Source organism: Anthonomus grandis, chromosome 15, assembly GCF_022605725.1.
Source record: "Anthonomus grandis grandis chromosome 15, icAntGran1.3, whole genome shotgun sequence".
NCBI lineage: Eukaryota > Metazoa > Arthropoda > Insecta > Coleoptera > Curculionidae > Anthonomus > Anthonomus grandis.
Genome location: NC_065560.1, coordinates 5,481,918 through 5,504,590, shown reverse-complemented (window position 1 = coordinate 5,504,590; position 22,673 = coordinate 5,481,918). Strand labels below are relative to the sequence as shown.

The 22,673-nt window shown below is 33.3% G+C and overlaps 2 protein-coding genes and 2 long non-coding RNA genes across 4 annotated transcripts in view; 3 read left to right on the top strand and 1 right to left on the bottom strand.

The window, feature by feature from the left end:
- Positions 1 to 816: 816 nt before the first annotated feature.
- LOC126745168 (uncharacterized) lies at positions 817 to 10,855 on the top strand. Its single transcript, XM_050452897.1, has 10 exons — positions 817 to 1,113; positions 5,532 to 5,714; positions 5,765 to 5,969; positions 6,020 to 6,133; positions 7,376 to 8,253; positions 8,353 to 8,528; positions 8,579 to 8,839; positions 8,890 to 9,004; positions 10,454 to 10,595; positions 10,655 to 10,855. Exons 1-10 carry the CDS (start codon positions 820 to 822, stop codon positions 10,786 to 10,788), a joined length of 2,502 nt encoding a protein of 833 aa, XP_050308854.1. The 5' UTR covers positions 817 to 819; the 3' UTR covers positions 10,789 to 10,855.
- Positions 2,043 to 2,532, top strand: LOC126745169 (gamma-aminobutyric acid receptor-associated protein-like). The gene has a single exon (XM_050452899.1). It carries the CDS (start codon positions 2,151 to 2,153, stop codon positions 2,505 to 2,507), a length of 357 nt encoding a protein of 118 aa, XP_050308856.1. The 5' UTR covers positions 2,043 to 2,150; the 3' UTR covers positions 2,508 to 2,532.
- Positions 10,856 to 11,417: 562 nt separating the features above from the next.
- Positions 11,418 to 22,673, bottom strand: part of LOC126744996 (uncharacterized) — a 431,319-nt gene continuing 420,063 nt past the window's right edge. The window contains exon 3 of the long non-coding RNA XR_007663390.1: positions 11,418 to 11,689. This is a non-coding gene — a long non-coding RNA (uncharacterized LOC126744996). The remainder of the gene's footprint in view (positions 11,690 to 22,673) is intronic.
- LOC126744995 (uncharacterized) lies at positions 21,827 to 22,301 on the top strand. Its single transcript, XR_007663389.1, has 2 exons — positions 21,827 to 22,115; positions 22,170 to 22,301. It is a non-coding gene; the product is annotated as an uncharacterized LOC126744995 (long non-coding RNA).

The window sequence follows — 22,673 nt, the reverse complement described above, 5'->3', positions numbered from 1 at the left end:
CCTAATTATTTCAAAAAAGTCCATGGTTCTCTAAGATACTGATTTTGAATTCGGGTTAAAATAAAGACCTCTAAATCTACAGTTAATGTCTTTAATGGTAACATGTTTCGCCTTAATTACATCATCAGACGGGCGTTCAATCATTTTTTTTTGTCAAAAACAAAAAGAGTTTCTCTATGACATATTAAATGCAAAAATTAACTATATATTCGATTCGATACCTTCCAAAAATTTTGAAAATTAAAGTAATACTTTAATTAAGATTCATTTACTTTAATTAACTTATGCTACTAAAATATTTCACGGCAATGGAACTTGCATATTCTCTGCATATCTTTTTAACATATGCTAGGTACTTGCATATACACTTTTGGCATGTTCGTGGGATTTGTGAAATGATGCCATATTCTAGGGATATTAGGTGCTGTCTGGGTCATCATGCCACCATAGATTTGCAATGTCTTGACTACTACTTGTTCTAACACTATCGAGTCTATTATCGCTTTACATTTGCAACATTTTTATTTAAAAGTAAGTATTGCCTTGAAGGTATAGCTGCGGATCCACAAGATATACTAGAAAAAGAAAATTTGGTTGATTACTGGTTCAAGATATTCCAGAATAACCTCCCTGCATCATCTGAAGAATAACAGTGCCTTACCCAAGCAAAAAAAAAACAAAAGACTGCTACATAATCTTCTAATTAAACCGAAGCAATTAAGACCCATCGCCTTTGCCCATCTCTCTTCTTTTGTTCCACGCTAAAAAAAAAAAAATACAGTTGAGCATCGCATTTAGTTTCAATCAGTATCTCCCGCCATGCGTACGCGTACCACGCTTTATTATTTCGCATTCGCAGTACCGGCTATTTTACTGATTTTCCTCCCGCTTAGCGTGGTGTCATATGATGAATCTCCTTGGCAACCAGTGGTCTACGATTACTATCAGATCGATCTTAGCCAGTTAGGGGGTGATCCAGGGGAGAATTTGCATTCGAGGTTCGATTATCACCATGGGGGGACAAGTCACGTTCGAGGGCATAAAGTAAAAACGCAAAGTGATCGGGATGTGATTGTGGATGTGGTTAATAGTTTTGGGGTGAAATTACTGGCGGTAAGTGGAGGAATTTAGAAGTAAATTCCAATTTTCCCAAGTCTTTTTTTAATCCGACTCAAACAGTATTTTAATTCTGAACTTAAATGAAAAAATCATTAACCGGTCTGTAAGATATAAGACGTGAAGTCAAATGTAAGAAAGAAATTTGAAATGACTCGAAAAGGATAGAAAATTATGATGAATGATTGAACAATTAATTCTAAATAATGCCTGGAATAAAGTTACAATCTTGGGATTTAAAATGGCTTTAAGGGCATAGAAAAATTCTAAAAATAAAGTCAATTGCCCCACCGCAAATGTCTGGATAAAAAAACATTTTCATTTCCGAGGTTAATTACTTAATTTCCAGATGTATCGATATCGTTTATAATTAACAAGTGCGTGCGATTAGTCGTATACCCTCACCGTCTAAAATTTTAGATCTCCCCAAATTAGGAAACCTCCCCATATTAGGCGACTCTCCTCTATTGACATTTCCTCACGAATAATCCTGTATATATCCCCTTTTCTCGTATATTAAAAGAACATCATTTATGCTAATTAAAAATAATATTCCTGGCACCAAGGAAAAATTACCTTAATTTTGTCTGCCTTTACTAATTTAATACCTTTACTAGTAAGAGCCATACTAAGATATTAGGTTCGAATTTATCATAATAAAAACCCCTCAAATACAAAGAAAAGTTAAATAAAAACTTGAACACTCTGTATTTCGGAAATAAAGTCCTATCGAACCTATAAATGTATAGACTTTTATGTTTATTTTTGTACATTTTCTCATGAATAATCCTGTATATGTCCCATTTTCTTGTATATTAAAAGAACATCATTTATGCTAATTAAAAATAATGTTCCTGACACCAAGATTCCGAGTAAAAAATTACCTTTTAATTTTGTCTACCTTTACTAACAATATAAAGGTGCTGTGATACACGTAGCTTTACTCCGTAATAGTCACTAAACGTCATAAACTCACTAAAAAAAAAATAAAATAAATTTGTTCGTAAAATTTTGGTGTGCAATTAATAGCGAAAATGCGGTTCATCTATAAAGAAGAGATCCCCTTCGAGAAACGAAAATCTGAAGGCGAAAAAATCCGACGAAAGTATCCAGACAGGGTGCCGGCCATTGTCGAGAAAGCCCCACAGGCGAAAATTACCGATGTAGACAAGAAGAAGTATTTGGTCCCATCGGATTTGACTGTGGGACAGTTTTACTTTTTAATCAGGAAGAGGATCCATCTGAGGCCGGAAGACGCGTTATTTTTCTTCGTTAACAATGTGATCCCGCCGACATCTGCCACCATGGGGTCTCTGTATCAGGAACATCATGAAGAGGATTTGTTCCTGTATATTGCTTACTCTGATGAAAACGTTTATGGACGTAATTAAACTATATATTGAGTTATTTTTTAAACTGTTTTTTTTTTATTTAACTTACCAAGCATTGTTATTCTATGTTTTCTTCGATAATAACCAATTAAATAACACCGATTTTGTACTAAATATTTATATATATCTACATATAAAATTATATCAAATTTAAGCAAACAAACAGTCTTATTAGTTTGGGTTATATAAACAAAAAATATTGATTTTTCAAAAGAATTTTTACTGGTTAAATGTGTGGGGTGGGTGGGGGGTTAAGGGTAATGTTTTTCATTTTTTTTTTGCAGTAAATAATTGTCTTAAAGAAGAAAATTAATTTTAATAAGCAATTAATTTTTTCAGGTTACAGAAAATTAACAATAATTTGTTTATTTTTTATAATAGACTACCCTTGCCCCCCCACCCACCCTACACATTTACCCAGTAATAAATTCTTTTGAAAAATCACTATTTTTTTGTTCATAATACCCAAACTAATAAGGCTGTTTGTTTAGTTAAATTTGATATAATTTTATATGTATATATATAAATATTTAGTACAAAAACGTGTTAATAAATTGGTTATTATCAAAGAAAACAGTGATTTTTTAGAAGAATTTTTACTGGGTAAGTGTGTGGGGTGGGTGGGAAGGGGGGGCTAGGGTAATGTCATTGAAAAACGGTGTCTTTTGCAAAAAATAATTGCCTTAAAAAAAGTAACATAAATAAGTAATTAATTTTTTCAGGTTATAGAACATTAACAATAATTTGTTTATTTTTTATAAAACACCCTTGACCTCCCACCCACCCCACACAGCTTACTAGTAAGAAATTCTTCTGCAAAATCACTGTTTTTCAAAATAGTACGCATGGATAAGAGCCAATTTTGTCCATAATATACAACTTCATAACACTGTTTTTGTACTAAATATTTATATATAATATATATAAAATTATATTGAATTTAAATAAAGAAACAGTTCTATTAGATTGGATATTATGGACAAAAACAGTCATATTTCGGAAGAATTTTTTACTGAATAAAAGTGTGGGGCGGGTGGGGGGCCAAGGGTGTTTTATAAAAAATAAACAAAATATTGTTTATTTTCTGTAACCAGAAAAAATGAATTGCTTAATAAAATTAATTTTCTTCTTTAAAGCAATTATTTAATGCAAAAAAGAAAAATCAATAACATTACCCTTAACCGCACATTTACCCAGTAAAAATTCTTCTGAAAAATCACCGTTTTTTGTCTATAAAATCCAATCTAATAGCACTGTTTCTTTATATAAATTTAATATAACTTTATATATATTATATATAAATACTCAGTACAAAAACAGTCTTATGAAGTTATGAACAAAATTAGCCCTTGTTAATGCGTACTATTTTGAAAAACAGTGATTTTGCAGAAGAATTTCTTACTGGGCAACTTCGTGGGGTGGGTGGGAGGTAAGGGTAATGTTATTGAAAAACGTTTTTTTTCCAGAATATAATTGCCTTTAACGAAGAAATTATATAAAATTTAAATAAACAAACTGTGTTATTAAATTGGGTATTAATAACAAAACCAGCTCTTATTCATGCGTATTATTTTGGAAAACAATGATTTTTCAAAGCCAGTTTCTTACTGGTAAGTTGTGTGGGGTGGGTGGGGGGGCAAGGGTAGTTTATCATAAAAAATAAACAAATTGTTGTTAATTTTCTATAACCAGAATAAAAAACAGGATGTTTTGTTTAAAATAATTGCCCACATAGCAAACATACATTTTATGTAAATGCTATGTATATTCATAATATCCTGACATATATACATACAATGTCTATTTTCAATGCTCTGTTTATTTTATGGATATGAAATAAATATCCATTTGTCACACACTAGGTAATACATGGAATATACTATTAGTACGTACAGTGTATATCCTGAATATACTAGATATTGAAACTATATCCGAGGGTTACATTCTATAGATGTCCCATAAACATCTATTATATTCTATGTATCTGTTACATGTATCTTGTACTATAGAATATACAAATACATTTTTATTATTCCAGGATATATAATAAATATTTCTAAGGTATATAGGTACCTACATCCATAATTTGGTGCATATAATGCACCAAGTTTCACAATAAAAACAAACTTTTATCTGGAAATTAAAGTTTCTACTATTTAATTATTTCTCTTGTAAAAAAAGTTTCTTTTACCATTTTTTAAATTCAAATTTACTGAATCTAAAAATAAAAGAATCCTTTTATAAAAATCAACATTGCTTACTTCTTTCAAGACCTTAATGCCATTTTCAAAAAAATTTATAGGATATTAACATATATCTGTAAAATGAAGATAACTCGGGTTTCAACTGCCTGGAAAAAACGATTTATTTTAAAACCATTAAATTTAGCCATATATTAAGGGATAGTTTTACGAGGATTGATTAATATAATATACCCTCCACTTAATTTTATTTCTCCACTGTGTCATTCACTTCCTCCAAGACTTGCAATAAGATAATTTTTTTGACTGTACTAGATTAATTTCTCAATGCAATGTTTCCTTGAGATTAAATAGGAAGGAAACAAAGAGTAAAGCAATGATTGTTCTATAATTACTGGTGTTTAATAATATACCGCTTTTCCGAAATAATTATAGGAAGAGTTTATTTTACAACTACAAATCAATATATAGACAAGATGAATGAACCTTTTGAACAATAAAATAAGTTCTCATTGAAATAACAATTTAAATCAGGTATTGCCAATACGTTATGCAATTTATAAAAAAAAAATTTATCTGTAAAATAAAAGTGATAAAAATCAAAATATTAGTTATACTCCACTTTTCTGAACAAACCGTGAAAATGGCCAATTCCGTTTATGTATATCGTAATTGCTGAAAGAGGAAGTACGTTATTTGTGTTGGCGTTTTTAAAATTTCATACTTTTATTGACTTTATTAGTGGATCTAATGTCGATTTTGTAATGTCTGCTTTAAATTGGGTTAAACGAATTATAGGCGCATCAGACTCTTTTATTTTTAGATTCATAATGAGCATAACGAAAACAATATCGCCCTTTCTCCCTATGGGGCGTTTAGCGTACTTGCTGCGTTGTTGGAGGGTCTACAAGGCGAAGCAATTCATGAAATTCTACACTCTACACATATACCTAAGGATAAACAAGTAGTAAGAGTGGGACTCAGAGATATACATCGACATTTAAAGGTGAGTTATGCAACTGTTCTCTTTTATGGCCAACGGTCGATCCATTTCAGAGCTATTTCATCCCTGAAGAAGGTTTCTTAGCAGGTCTAACCTTAAACCTAAATAATGTAACTTTAAGAACCGAGTACGAAGACGTTCTTCACTTTTATGGGTTTGACTATGGATCGTTCAATAATGCTTTGTATCCAGAACCGCCCACCACAAAACAATCAATAGAAACTACTACGCTAGAAACTGGGTTAAGCATTTCCGAAGGTAAACTTTGTAAAGTTTCTCTACTTAATAAGTAAGTTACCATATTGCAGATTCAACCGTCGGACCAAGAAATCAAACAACGATCATTTGTACCACTATGACTAGTACGTACGCAACAGAACCATCCAAAATTGATGAATCCACAACCCAAATAACTATTCAAGGTAAATATTCAAGAACTAGAAATATTTTTATGAAGCCTAACCTTCTGAATGCTGCATAGAAGATCATCAAACTCACGGTTACTTCTTTGCTAGAAGTAGATCATGATTTATACAATCAAAAGCCTTTGAATATTCCATATAGATACTAACCACTTGCAATCCATGCTTTAATGACAACATCACTTAGCAGACTAGCCATTTTTTAAATTAGATTTCTGAACTAGAAGTTTATCGAATGATTTTTGCCTCGCCTTGTAGAGTTTTTAATTAAAAACCAACTCTCAATGAATCCACTATAGTCCGTGAACTCTAAATGGAAAATTTATCTCAAAAATTGCATCTACAATGAAAGCTCTTGAAATGTTTTTTAACCATCTGGAAAAATTGAATCATACAAGACTGACCTATTGGGGGATTTCTCAAAGACCTTTAAATTAAAAACCAACTCTCAATGAATCCACTATAGTCCGTGAACTCTAAATGGAAAATTTATCTCAAAAATTGCATCTACAATGAAAGCTCTTGAAATGTTTTTTAACCATCTGGAAAAATTGAATCATACAAGACTGACCTATTGGGGGATTTCTCAAAGACCTTTGCATGAACAAAGGCTGTATGGTGTTTCATTCCGAACTTTTTTGTTAATTTCCAGAACCAAATATCTCTTTTTATGCTTTTTAATTTACCATTAGAAACCTCCATACCTTTTTAGACATCTACCAAATATCTAATAATAGTGTGGCATCTGTAATGATAGATTAACCTCAGATAATTGGAGCCATTTGAAAATAAAAATTTATCAATGGCATTTGATAGATATTACTGACCAAATGAAAGATTGAGAGTATTTTCACCAGCTGGGTGTAAAGAGTAAACAATCCTATATCTGTCCAGTTTAATCACCTTAAACTTTACAGCAATAAGTAAAACCATTGAAGACCTTTATCTCTCGAATTTGTTAGTGGAGAATGATAAAAGAATCTTTAATCAATATCATAAGTTAGTTAAGTTGACCCCTTGAATAGACCCTAGTCTTCTATCCAAGGTCTATCAATGTATTCTACCATACCTCTTGCTCTTCATAAGCTTCAAAAGATCTCGAAGGTTCATTACTTCAATTTTTAACGTTATAAGAGATTAGCGAGGTGGTTGCAATTGGAACCGAACTCCTGCTTGATTAGCCAGCTTAAATACTTAAGTGAGAGATTACTAAAATAGAGTTAATCAATAATCCAATTTTAGCTAAAGTAGAAGAGACTACTACTTCTACTACTACTTTACTTGAAACATTATCAACAATAGAGCAACCTGAAACAACCACATCTACCTCTTTAAAATCAACTACACCTTCATCCACCACATTAAACCTTGAATTGACAACTACAACTGAGATAAATAAAGAACTATCTACAACACCTGAATCAAAAACCACTGCAAAAGAGCTGTTGGATACCATAGAAACCTCAAGGATCACCACAACTCCAAAAGAAGAAAGCAGTACCACTATATTAACTGATAGTCCAATAATTACTGCTAAATCAGAAACAGTCAACACTATAACGTCAGCTCCGACACCTAAAGAAACGTCTACACTGCAAGTAAGAACCTCAACTCTTCCTCCAGAAACAGTGGTGAGCACTGTTACGTCAGCGCCTAAAACTGAAGAAATGTCTACACTGCCAGTAGGAACCTCAACTCTTCTTCCGGAAACAGTGAGCACTGTGACACCAGCTGTTACAACTGAAGAAATGTCTACACTCCCTGTAAGAACCTCGACATTTTCTTCAGAAGCAGTAACTTCTTCTATAACGACAACGCAAGCCGCAAAAACGACTCTACCTACATCGACAACTCCTGAAGATATTGTAACAACCACGCAAATCACTAGAAGTTCAACCACACTTGAGGATACATCAAATACTACTGTTATTCAGGAAACGACTGTGGTAACACCCATAGACGAAGAAATTGTTTCTCAAGTGGTAAATGGCAGTGATATCCAGAGTACTGCGCTAGGAGTTGATAATACTGCGATGCCTCAGGGGTTTATTGATGATAATCAACAGGATGTAGCGACTACCACTGCTAATGCGTTTTTTGGTACTACACCAGAGTTTCAGGTAACGATACTTGTTACTTATTAACCCCTACCCTAGTATCAGGTGAAATAGGAATGTTATAGATATATAGGAATATTAATCACTCATGCTCTGCTTTAGGACATGACGCCTGCAAATCCCAATTTTGATTTCCAAAATTACCAATATGACAACACTAACCAGCCTATTTACGATGACCTGAACATGGTGGATCAGAGTAACCCTCCAGAAGGTGCTACGCTGAATGACAACTTTAAAAGACACGCAAGATCAGTAGTGGACTACGTGATAGCAAGGTAAAACTTTTTTCTAACCGTTAATTAACTGTTTATGAGGATACTCTTAGATTCTATGACGATCATCCTCATTATCAACCACGGCAACCTCCTCATTATGAGGCAGACGATCAAGTCACGTTTGCCGTATATGGAAAATATCGGGAAACGGGCGTTAATTTTATGAAATACGATACGGTCTTGCCATATTTTTACGTGAAGAATTTGAACGCTTGGGCGCTAAGTTTTCCATTGGATAGCAGCAAGTACTACTTGCTACTTTTGCTGCCAATTAGGGATGATGGTGTTGACAAGCTGATTTGCGACTTGAGGTAAGAATACTTATTATTATGAACGATTACTAACGGTTTTCTATGTTTAGGTTGCATGGCGATCTTAGATACATCATTGAAAATCTACGATTAACTCATGTTGAGGCTACAATCCCAAGTTTTACTTTAAAAGGTTATGTGACGTTAACTCCTGCTTTGCAAATCGTGAGTATTCTAATCATAAAGCATAAAGAGTTTGATAAAGGGCTTTAGTTGATGCAGGTTTTTTTACAGCATCTGACCACGTACGTATCTTCTAAGGTACCTCAAGATTCTACTAAGTGAAATGACTTTAATTATCAATATCCTAGAACTTCATTCAAAGGACCAAGATATTTCATACACTTTTTGTATTGTTTTGACCTTAAGGCACTTAATTGCAAAAATAGATATGTATGATCTTGGGTTACCAATTGCAGTCAAAAGTGTTTGCTCTTGTCCAAAGTATTTTTATCTAATTTATTTGTGTTCAGAGGCTCTCTCGTCCGATCCATTTTTTGAACGTTGAATCCAACGTTCCTCTGCTTTAAAGGCATCTCAGCTGTCTGCTGTTTCTTTTACAGGCAGTTCAGTTATCCCAGCCTACAGTTTTCCTCCTTCTTCTTCTTTAGGGACGTCAGCTGCTTGAAAGAATGTATTAAATTTGTCTTTTATAGGCAGCTCAATTGCTTCAGTTGACAGTTTTTGTTTTTCTTCTTCTTTCTCTTCTCCTCCTTCTTCTTCTTCTTTTTAAAGAACGTCAACTGCCTGAAAAAAATCATTGATATTGTCTTTTATAGGCAGCACTGTTACCTCAGACCACAGTTCTTCTTCCTGTTCTTTAAAAATGTCAACTGCCTGTAAGAAATTATTAAATTTTTGTTTAAAAGGTTATTTAGGTACTACATCCGACAGTTTTATTTATTTATTGTTTCACCAAATAAATTAATTACAATATTTATATAACTTATGATTATTTATTTTTTTAGTATTTTCTTGGTTGTACAACTAGCCCTATAAAATTGCAGCCATTCAGTTACTTTCACACAAGAATACTGAATACTTTTTAAGCCCTAACCTAAATAACAATATTGTTTACTTGATAAATCTTGCTTTCATTTGGTTCCTCAACTAGATAACCATATATACACATATACACTAATATATATTAATAAATTAATACAAAAATAGGGAGGAAATGTTTTTAAAACCGGGCAGATAAAACATGTTCTACTTACTAGATACTGAGTAAAACATGTGGTTCTTCTTCTTCTTCTTCTTCTTTTTCTTTAACGACGTCAATTACCTGGAAGAAATTATTGAATTTTTCTTTTACGAGTCCCTAAATCCATTATTCTTCTTTGATTATGCGATATGAATATCGAATTGCTCTATGTGAATGTTTAAAATGAAATGATAGTGAAGAGTTAGGCATAGCAAGACTGTTTGACAAATTAATTATGAAGCCCAAAATCTAAATAAAATACAAAGGTTTCCTTAAAAAAAATCGTAGCTATGTTCACGAATCTTAATTGTACCTGTATAGTGTAAACCCATTTTATCCCAATTTTTTTCTTAATCATCTAATTCACTATCGGAAATAATCCCGTATATATATCTATGCTTTCCTTACAGTTGGGTATACGGAAAATATTTGAGCCAAGACAAGCAGACTTTAGTCCAATGACGAATGTGACTGACATTTACGTCACTAATATTGAGCAAGCTGTAACTGTTACCATACGTAACTACTTGGACCCATCTGCGCAGAATTATAGTGCGTATTACCTTATTTTGCACTATTTTATTTATTTATTTTTTTTAACCAATTTTCAGAAAACTTTCAGCAGTACCCTCCAGTACCATTTAAAGCAGATCACCCTTTTCTTTATTTCGTCATGGATTCTGAATTGAACGTCGCTTTAATGGTGGGAAAAGTTGTAAATCCGTTGAACTCCAGGATTAGATAGCTATTAGAAGTTTTTTTTTATTATAATAATAATTGTATAAATATGTAATAAATTATTTTGTACAAAACCTGCATTTTGACTTTACATTAGATGGGTTATCCTTAAGAAGGTTTGATCAAAGCAAGAGGATTTATCCTCCAAGACAATCATTAAAAGCAACTCTTGTATATCAAAAAATGCTTGAGTTAAACGAAATTTTATCATAGCATACCTTAATATTTTCAATTTTTAACGGAATATTTTCAAAAATGTGTTCCTTAGAACGAATTTCAGGGTAAAAACATAATTCTGGGTTAATAATTTAGGGTATTAAAACCAAACATCCAATAGTTTCATATACAGACCTTTCTTCTACTTCAAATTGTTTTTCATAATTTACATCAAATGAATGTTCCAGGAATATTTAAATTGCTAACGCATATTATTTCCCATTTAAGTTATACGTAATTATTTACGTAAATATTGAGCCTACGAAACATTATTTATTTACAGCATACCATTTTCAGCACAAATTACATTACAATAATTATATAAAAATATTAGTTAAGTTATTAGTACAAGGGTTCAACAGTTATAAGGTATTTAAGTTAACAGCCATGAAGTATTGTAACGTTTTTCCCGTTCATTAATCGATGATAGAAAACTAAGTTATTTACATTATGAAAATATGATCACTCTCGACTACTAGAGATATTTATTTTTATTGTATTTATTTAAAACCTTTTAAAACTCGCGCCAATGTTCTGAACTTTACTTCACTGAAATGACTTCCATCGACGATGCGGCTCCTTATATACTCGGCATTGTATACTGTACTGTATGTCTCCTTATATAGTGTATTGTACAGCTTGATGAAATTTCAGCCAGCTTCTGTTCTGGTACAGCCAAAATATGCAATAAACTATAATAATAAAAACTAAAATATTAATTATTTGTCTTACATTTTATTGGTGTGAAATGTTAATTTTCCTAATTAAATAGATATTCCTGCCATATTAAAAAGGTCATTTAAACGTACGTTCATTGCTGCCAAGCATAGTAGATATTAAAAATTGCCTTCTTGGTCTTAAATTGGATATTTTGGTTATCTCAGAAAGTTGGCTTTCTAAGGAAATTTCTAATGAATACGTATCTATCGAGGGCTACCGGTTTTTAAGAGTAGATCATGATACTAGAGGTGGTGGTGTTGGTGTTTACTTCAGAAGTGACTTGTGTGTAACTGAATTTGATGCTTATGATAAGAACGAGGAGTTGGAGCAACAATGGCTTATTATGAAGGTAAATACCATTAAATTGGGATTAGGGATTTTTTATCGTCCTCCAAAATTCAACGCTTTAAATGCAATTAATCTCTTGGAGAATTCTATTGGTTACATTTTACCTCTTTGTGATGATTTGATTTTGTTGGGCGATCTTAATATAAACTTGTTAGAATATGCGACTATTAATGAATCTTTTAACAATTTGCTTGAGTCTTTTAATTTCAGACAGATTGTTATGAATGAAAAAGGCCTCTTTAATAGATGTGATTATCATTTCAAATGAGAAATTGCTGAATGGTCAGGTCTATAATCACGACATGCATGAAATATCTGATCATTAATTAATATACTGTAATATTACAAATTTGCCAGTGTTGCCTCCGAAAATTCTCGAGTATCGTGACTACAGGAATTTTGATCTAGAAAAATTTAATAGCGACTTATTTAACCTAAACTGGGGACAAATATTTGATCAAGTTGATCTTAATGACAAAATTAGTACGCTGACAGATAATATTTTGTTACTTTTTGATAAGCATACGCCAATACGGCAAGGTCTTAATGACATAGATGTTTATAATAAAAATAAAAGCAATTTTCACATTCCCATGCAACTACAGGATCCAAATGAAATAAATAACTTTTTTATTCAATCTGTACAGCAAATATGTCCAAGTGTTGATCCAGATACAATAAAATTTTACCAAATCAATTCGATCGTTCAAGACACTTTTGGTTTACGTTTGGTTAATGATTACGAAGTCGAGCCTGCTATTTCTTCGCCTACGTTAAATGCATCAGGGTCGGACCAGATTACGCTTTAAATGCTTAAACTATGCTGTCCAGTTATTATTCCATTTCTAAAGCATATTTTTAATCAAATGATTGAAACTAGCACTTTTCCCCAACAATGGAAAACAGCTACAGTCTTACCCTTGGCAAAAAATAGTGATCCTAAAAGTCACTCAGGCTTAAGGCCAATTAGTTTGTTGTGCGTGGTTTCTAAAATTTTTGAAAAGATAATATACCATCAAATTTTCGATTTTTTGCAAAAAAATAATCTTTTCTATAAATATTAGTCAGGTTTTAGAAGAGGTTTTAGTACAGGTACAGCTTTGCTGGACGTTTTGGATGAAATTATCCAGTCGATAGATAAAGGAGAACAATGTGCCCTGGTGTTACTTGACTACAGCAAGGCCTTTGACACGCTGGATCCAGAACTTATGTGTGCCAAGTTACAGTATTATGGATTTAACGACCAAACCATAAAACTTTTAAAAGGGTTATTTAACACAAAGATCTCAGCGAGTGATTATTAACCAGAAGTTTTCGAGTGTGCTGCCTGTTTTAAAAGGTGTGCCGCAAGGTTCAATATTGGGCCCGCTGCTCTTTGTAATCTATACGATGGACACGCACCGGTGTATAACCAACAAGTGTAAATTAAAGCAATTTGCTGATGATAGTCAGATTCAGTTTTCTTTTGAGAAGGAAGGCTGTTTTAAAGCTGAAAGACAAATTAACCAATGCTTAGATCAAATTCATGCTTATTCAAATAAAAATGGTCTAAAATTGAATCCAAAGAAGTCAATGGTGCTGTGTTTTGGTAACAAAAGGGATTATGTATTGGTCAACGTAAACGTAAAAATAATGGGCGAGGGAGTACTTGGGCATCATCTAGATAGCAATTTGCGATTTAAATCGCATGTTGCTAAAATATGCCAGAAAGCGTACTATGCGCTGAGAAATCTTTATAAAAGCAAACATTTTATCAATTTTGCACTTAAAAAAATACTTTGTGAATCACTGGTGCTCTCTCATACCAATTATGGCAATTATGTTTACGGACCTTTCATGGATTGTGGGACAAAGTTTAAATTGCAAAAGATACAGAATTCTTGTGCACTATTAATTTTCAATTTAAGAATCAGGGATCACATAAGTCACAAAATAAAAGAACTACAGTGGCTTAATATCGAAAAACGACAAAAGTTGCATTTTGCTTCCTTTCTAAATAATCTCATAACAACACAAACACCTCAGTATTTAATAGACAAACTATCATATAGAACTTTTGTACATAATTTAAATACACGGTATAGAAATCGACTGGAAATACCAAAATACCAAACAAGCCTTTTCAGAGGTTGTTTTAGCTACCAGGCCAGCAAACTTTTAAATGAAATACCATCCAGCTTGATAGGTTTGCAAAGACAAACTTTTAAAAAAAAGTACAGACATACCTTATTAGATTAATAGCAATGCTTTTTTTTACATGATTTTTGTTCCATCTTATTGCTTATTTCTTGTGTCTTTTAATTAGATATTACATTGAACTTCTTGCCCATTACTGTTTTGTATGCATGGATTATTGTTTGTTTGAGAGTAAACATTACTGGGATTGCGCTGGTTCAATGGAAGAATAAAAAGAGCGTTGAATTGCTTATAATCTAATAGTTTATATTACTGCACAGTGCACACAATACAGTAATTACTAACTAACTTATTTAACAGACTTAGCTTCGAGATTAAGCGAGAACGAGAAATTTACGAGTATTTTGTTGCTTTTATTAGGAGTATTTACTCTATTGCCGAGAGTTTTGGCTTTTAGCCGCGAAACGAGAGAATAAGAAAAAAGTGTCACTGGGACAAGGGACCGAGATCTTTTTATTACACCCGAAGAGCGAGTGGCGGGCAACTGCATCTTTTCCGTGCTTATGATCTATTTTTAGATTTTTCGGGGAGGGGCCGGTAGCGAGCGTGACAATTATTTCAATAACAATACAAAGAAATCAACGAGAAAGAGGATTAAGAGATAAGCTTAATAATTTGGGAGAAATGGGTTGTGTTTCCACAACATTCTGCCCCCGAGTTGAAGCTGTTAGCTTCAAACAAAGCAAAAAGAGAATTAAGAGATTTACTATAAAAAGTAACATTAACTCGAAGGACCAATAGAATAATGAGAGCAAGAATAAAAATTTAGAGATTTATTATTTATCAGATTCAGTAAGAGAAACTTGAACGTTTTCTTGGGGTAGCGGACAGACCTTTGTGATAGGTCTGGTATAATATCCGTCAGTAGTTTTAAGTTTAACCACCCTGACTCTTCCATCTGCACCCTTCATAACCTCAGTCACTCTAGCTAGAGGCCATTTAAGAGGGGGAGTTCCATCCTCTTTGAGGAGGACCAAATCATTAACTTCGAGATTTTTGGATGACCGAAACCATTTTGGTCGATTTTGGAGACGATTTAGGTACTCTACAGTCCATCGTTTCCAAAAAATTTGTTGGATCTGTGAACATCTCTGCCAAAAAGAGAGTCTATTTTCGGGAATTTTCTTTAAGTCCTTTTCAGGATAGGCCGTTAGGGACGTACCTATTAAAAAATGACCAGGGGTCAATGAGGAGAAGTCAGAGGGATCGTTAGACATAGAGCAAAGCGGCCGAGAATTTAAAATAGCCTCTATCTGGCAAAGAATAGTACTAAACTCTTCAAACGTAAACTGAGAATTCTTCATAATTCGGTATAGATGATACTTTGTGCTTTTAATTGCGGACTCCCAGATACCTCCCCAGTGAGGAGATCGAGGGGGAATAAACCTCCATTCGGTTTCGTTTTGAGTTAGAAACGTTTTCAAAGCATCATACTGTTTGTCAATTCGGAAAAACTCGTACAGTTCTCTTAATTGATTTCTTGCGCCTGCAAAATTTGTTGCATTATCACTGAACACAACTGTGGGATTGCCTCTTCGAGAAATAAATCGTTTAAATGTCATTAGAAAGGCTTCAGTAGATAAACTCGAGACTATCTCAAGATGAACGGCTTTTGTGGACATACACACGAATAGAGCAATGTAACCTTTAATAACATTGGCTTTTCGAAGCCTTGAGGATTTGAGAAAAAAAGGACCACCAAAATCTACACCAACTTTTTGAAATGGTCGTGAAATTGTTATTCTTTCTTTTGGGAGACTAGCCATAATTTGCTGATTTGTCTGGGCATTGAATCGAAAACAGACTGTGCAATTCCTAATTAAGCGTTTAATTTGGCGCAAGCCATTTAAGGGCCAGAATCTAAGTCTGAAATTTGAGAGTACGTTTTGCGGCCCAGCGTGACCTAAACGTTTATGTTCACGTGAGAGCATGAGAGAGACGACATAATCGTTTGCTGGAAGAAGGATTGGATGTTTTTGATCGTAAGAGACTTCAGCATAATCCAACCTACCACCAACTCTTAGAATGCCAAAAGTGTCCACAAAGGGTTTTAGGGAAATTAAGTTCTTGTTAGAGAGAGGCTTATTACTTTTAAGCTCACAGATTTCTTTAGAAAAATATTTTTTTTGAAGTATCTGAACTATTAGTTGAAGAACTGAACTAAGTTCTGTGACTGTCAGAGCGCCATCAGATCTACTTAATTTATTTTTGGAGTTATGAATAAAACGCAAAATGTATGCGATTACTCGTTGAAGCCTAGAAAAACTAGAAAACTTTAAAAACAAATCATGCCAGAATTCACTTTGTCGAGACGAAAAGGTTTCTACTACGTGTAAATTAACCTTTCGTTCTTCTGGAAGATTAGTTTCTTTGGAGGGAGTATCAAAGGCTTTCAAATTTAAATCCATCGAATTTAAGAACTTTGGCCCGTGAAACCAAAATCCAGATTTTAAAATGTCTTGAGAAAATAGTCCTCTAGATAACATATCTGCTGGATTCTCGGACGATTTAATGTATCGCCACACACAATCAGAAGTAAGATCCTGAACTAGGGATACTCGATGAGCTACAAACACAGTCCACCTACTAGGGTGACTTTTACACCAAGCGAGAGCTATTTGCGAGTCAGACCATAGATTTATAGAGGTAATTTTTGATTTAAGATTCTTCTCAAAACTCTTTACTATTCTCTGAGTAAGCTTAGCTAATAGAACGATGCCACACAATTCAAGTTTAGGAAGTGAAATACTCTTAATCGGAGCAACCTTTGATTTGGATGAAATCAAATTACATGTGACCGTGTTGTCTGAGTAAATAACGCGAAGGTATATGCATGCTCCATAAGCAGCTAAGCTGGCATCTGCAAAACCGTGGTATTCAACATTTTTGATAGTTTTATTGAGAAATAAATTCCGAGAAATTTTTAAACCTTGAAGAAGAGATATGTGTTTAATAAAATCATTCCATTTTGATATGATAGTTTCATCTGTGATAATTGTGTCCCAATGCAACTTTTTACACCAAAGAATTTGCATCAAAATTTTTCCTTGGACAATAACAGGATTTACTAGACCCAATGGATCAAAACATTGGGCAATAGTCGATAAAACCATTCTTTTTGTTAAGAGATCTGTCTGAGGGACTTGGGGCGTAGAGATACAAAGTACATCCTCAACTGGATACCATTTCAAACCTAATACTTTATTAGGAGTATCATCAAAGTTCATGTTGTACTCGTGAGTAACTTTTTCAGAGACCTGACTCAAAAATTTCTGTGAATTTGAGCACCATTTGTGCAAATTAAAACCAGATATTTTAAGCATTTCAGTGAGTTCGTCATAAAGGGTCTGCAATTCACAGTACTTGTCACAACCGGCCAAAACGTCGTCCATGAAACATTGCGTCATAATTGCTTCAGAGGCTAAGGGAAACTTTTGTGAATTGATTTGAGCAATTTCATTTAACACGCGAGTGCAAACAAAAGGTGCAAAATTGGTTCCATAAGTTACCGTTGAGAGCTCTATGCAACTTAATGGATTTTTGGGGTTATCTCTCCATAAAATATTTTGTAGAAATCTGTGTTCAGGGTTTATTGACACCTGACGGTACATTTTTTCAATGTCAGTGGTTAAGACATATCTAAAGGTTCTGAAACGGCATAAGATGTCATACAGTTCAGGCTGAACTGTAAAACCTTTGAGTGTTACGTCATTCAAAGAATATCCTGTTGAACTCTTAGAGGAAGCGTCAAAGACGACTCGAAGCTTCGTGGTCGCGCTAGACTCACGAATGACACATAAATGAGGAATAAAATATTTGTTTTCAGATTTTGGAGTAATGAGAGTGAGAGGGATGTATTGCGCATGTCCAAGAGAGACATATTCATCTATAAATTGCTTATAACGAGAAAACAAAGAAGGGTCCTTTTGAAACCGCTTTTCAAGAAGGAAAAATCGTTTTTCGGCAATAGTGTATGAGTCACCCAACTTAAGATGCTCAACTGGCGACTTGAGGGGAATATCAACTTGATAGGAGCCACTTTTTAGTACTTGGGTCTTTAAAACAAATATTTCTTCTGCTTGTTCATCTTCAGGTGCAAGGGGAATATCTTCAAAAATTTTTTCAGTATTCCAAAATTTACACAGACTGTTGTCTAAATCTAAGTTTGAAGGAGAATGGATTTCTTGAGAAAAGTTACAACGTGAGAGTTGTAACTCTGAACGTAAATGAAGCGCTGAACAGTGTAGTGGTACATTACCGGCTACTATCCAACCTAAGTGCGTGTTCAGTAGAGTAGGATAATTAGTACCTAACTCAAAAATACCCCTGGACAAGAGAGAATAATAAACGTCAGCACCAACCAGTATGTCTATATCAGATGGAGTGAAAAATCCAGGGTCTGCGAGTTTTTCAAAAATATCACTAGGTATTTTTAACTTATCAACCTGGATCGAAACTTGGGGAAGTTGATGGGTTATTTTATCTAATACTGCACAAGATACCTTAAAATATTTATCTTGACTTACATTAGAGTAAAGAACAATATCTATCATTTTGCTTGATATAGTACTGTTTTGCGAAATTCCAGATATGTGTAATGTTTGATTATAGGGTTTGAATCCAAGTTGGTTTACTAAACGAGAGGTGATAAATGAATTCTGAGATCCATTGTCCAGTAATATTTTGGCCTGGATAGGCACATTATATTTATTGTACAAAGTCACTTGCGCGGTGGCTAGGAGAATTTGTGTATTCTTTGTGGAAAGGGCAGAGAAACTTGAGCTACAGGGTACCTGATTATCAAAAGAGGGTTGAACTGTTTGTTCATTGAGAGGTCTTTCATTTTGCATACGAGATACATTGTTTCGAGAATTATTATGATGTTGGAGTCGGGGTGGATAATTATTATTGGTTTGACTATTCTGTCGAGGTGAGTATTGATTGTGTAAAATTGTGTGATGTTTTTTATTACACTCAGCACATTTGTGGGTAGAACTGCAATCATTTATTGAATGTTTTGTTCCGAGGCAGTTTGGACAAAGTTTTTTCAAGTCAACAAATTTTATTTTTTCAGAATGGGGTAAGTGTATAAACTTTTGGCAAGAATAAATTCGATGACCATTGTTATTGCAAAAGGGACATAAGAAAGTATTTATTTGAGAATGTTGTTGCTTATTCACAAAAAGAGAAACCTTATCCTGCCTTCTATTGCTATGACTTTCAGAGCTTGATAAATTTTCCAAAATGACACACCTTTTATCCAAAAATTCAAAAAATTCATCAAGGTTCGGCAACATTGCAATGTCTCGCTCTTGCTCGAACAGTCTACGTGTACCATAATCTATTTTCTTTTGAAGTATATAAATTAACAAACATTCATATGCCTGGGATTCTGTTAGCTTTAAATTTTTTAATGACTCTAAATTTGTTTTACAGTTCATTAAAAATTCTCTAAGATTTTTTGAGTTACATTTAAAAAGGCTAGGAGCATCTAAGAGAGAACTAAAGTGAGCATTAACAATACAATTTAAATTCTCATACCTACTTTTTAAAATGTCAATAGCGGTAGTAAAATTTTCATTAGTTACTTGCAATGAGTCTACTAACTTTAAAGCTTCCCCTCTTAAGAAAGATTTTAAATAGAAAAAGCGCTGTACATTAGATAAATTAACATTTCGAATAATTAAAGAGTCAAACAGTTCATAGAAAGAGTGCCACTGGGCAGCGTTACCATTAAAGGGCGCTATGGTAATATCGGGTAATTTTACACCTGCAATTCTATGTGAGGTATCCTGGGGTAAGTTTACATTTTGTAGAGTTGAAACAGACAATTTTTTAATACAATTTTCATATTGAGCAAGAGTATCATAGAATTTATTTTCAGTTTCTAGCCTATTTTCCTTATCAGCATCTTCCTCGGTAGAAGAAGCCTGAGGAAAACCCTCAATTTGGTCTTGAGCCACATTATATCTATCAAAATGTTTTTTTAAACCTTCTTGACGAATTTGAACTTGACTAATATCAGTGATTGTATCTTGATTATTACTTAACCAATTTATGGCTCTCGTTAGACCAGATTTGCTGTTTTTGCGCTCAGTTTTTAACTTTTCAAGAGACATTTTGTGTTAAAATATAACAAACTTACTAAAATTATTTACATAGACCTATAACCGAGAGCTAGACCTATAATTATAAGAGAGGGAATACCCCCAGGAAACTACACAATTTTAGTCTAAATTTCTATATGCTAAATGTATACTATATAATATCCACTAAAGCTAAATATGTACATGCATTTATGTATGAGTTACGTCAAAAAATAAAAATATTACTTTTTTAACAAATTTGTTAATACGGTCCTGGTAGAGAGCCAGACCAAAATTGAGATAACTTTAATTTACTTAACAGTCAACGAGAATAAAATAAAACGAGCACAAACACTTTAGTCACTACCAAAAGTATTTTATTTATTGTTTTTGTTTAAATAGATATTAGTGAAAAACACTCACCAGTTCAGAAAGTTTGTATATACTTATCTGTCTTCTACAAACAACAGGAGCTAGAGCCATACCCATAAGTTAAATGGAATGTCGAAGGGCAGCAACCATAACATAACCAGGGCTTCATACATCCAACAGTAATTATTGTACTTCATACTCATTTGCCTAGCACAGCGGCGAGTCAAAACGTTGCTTCTCGGGAACAACACAAGACAGATTCAGAAATTATAAGCAATTGCAACAATTTTCTTCCATATTATCCGGCTCGAAGGACCAAATGTTTGAGAGTAAACATTACTGGGATTGCGCTGGTTCAATGGAAGAATAAAAAGAGCGTTGAATTGCTTATAATCTAATAGTTTATATTACTGCACAGTGCACACAATACAGTAATTACTAACTAACTTATTTAACAGACTTAGCTTCGAGATTAAGCGAGAACGAGAAATTTACGAGTATTTTGTTGCTTTTATTAGGAGTATTTACTCTATTGCCGAGAGTTTTGGCTTTTAGCCGCGAAACGAGAGAATAAGAAAAAAGTGTCACTGGGACAAGGGACCGAGATCTTTTTATTACACCCGAAGAGCGAGTGGCGGGCAACTGCATCTTTTCCGTGCTTATGATCTATTTTTAGATTTTTCGGGGAGGGGCCGGTAGCGAGCGTGACAATTATTTCAATAACAATACAAAGAAATCAACGAGAAAGAGGATTAAGAGATAAGCTTAATAATTTGGGAGAAATGGGTTGTGTTTCCACAACATTGTTATTTGTTATAATTTATGGTTTGGTTCGTTAAATTCATAATTTAATTTTTTATTATTTTGGATTTACCTATATATTTTTTTTCTGTTTTTCTTTATAATTATTAAGATTGTGAATTTAGATACAGTGGTAATCTTTTATATTTTTGTATTCCAAACATTATCTATTATGTATACTGATAAGTCCTTTTTATTTATTTATTTATATATTTGGGGGTTATTAGTGCTCGAATATTCCAGGAATTATCCAGTACTAATAACGTTAATTGAATATTTGGGTATTCTCAATCAACGCTAATAACTTGCACCTGCCACCCTAAATCTGTTAACCTAAAACTGTTGTCATAAATGCCACAAATAAAATCCAAAATTGTATACTAAAAATTGCTGCTTATTATTCCGATTAAAGGGAGGCAGATTGTTCCAATGATAATTCAAAAAAAATCTGTATGCCAATAAAGGTAGAATGACGTCGTATATTTTCAATGCAATCGGAAACTGGTTTTCGGACGATAAAGGTGTATTAGATGAAGGCGACCCGTTGGATTTCGAATCTGGACCTTTCTTGGATTACGCAATATCATGGGTTTATGTAAGAATATCCAACTCTAACTAAATTTTTATTTAATAACCATAACATTTACAGTTTTTCAAAAAACTGATAATCCCACGAGAATATCGCATGAAAGTAGGTAACATCAGATGTGTCTCCATTTGCCAACAAAAGAAGAATCAATGTAAAACTTAACAAATTTTAAAATAAAAATATTATACTCAATTCGAACTAATTTATTTGGCATATTTTCAGATTTTTCTTAATTTCTTCTAGATTTCATAAACTTTCTATAGACCTCCTGGATCCAATAACGGCTACTGAATTGGGGCAAAGACTCACTCTATTTTATATCTTGGATATCCAAGATAATATTACTTGTAATATCCAAGATAATTCTACTACATATAGTTGCTACAATACATTAAACTTAATAATAAAAAGCGGCAATGGTGTCACAGGACTTCGACGTTCGACACAGTCGCTAATGGATTTTTTTTTTAAATAAGGAACTCCTTGACATTCCTGGCATTTGCTATACTTGGTTTCAGAAAAGCAATTCGTCCTTGTAAATAATAATCGGAGTTCTATAATATA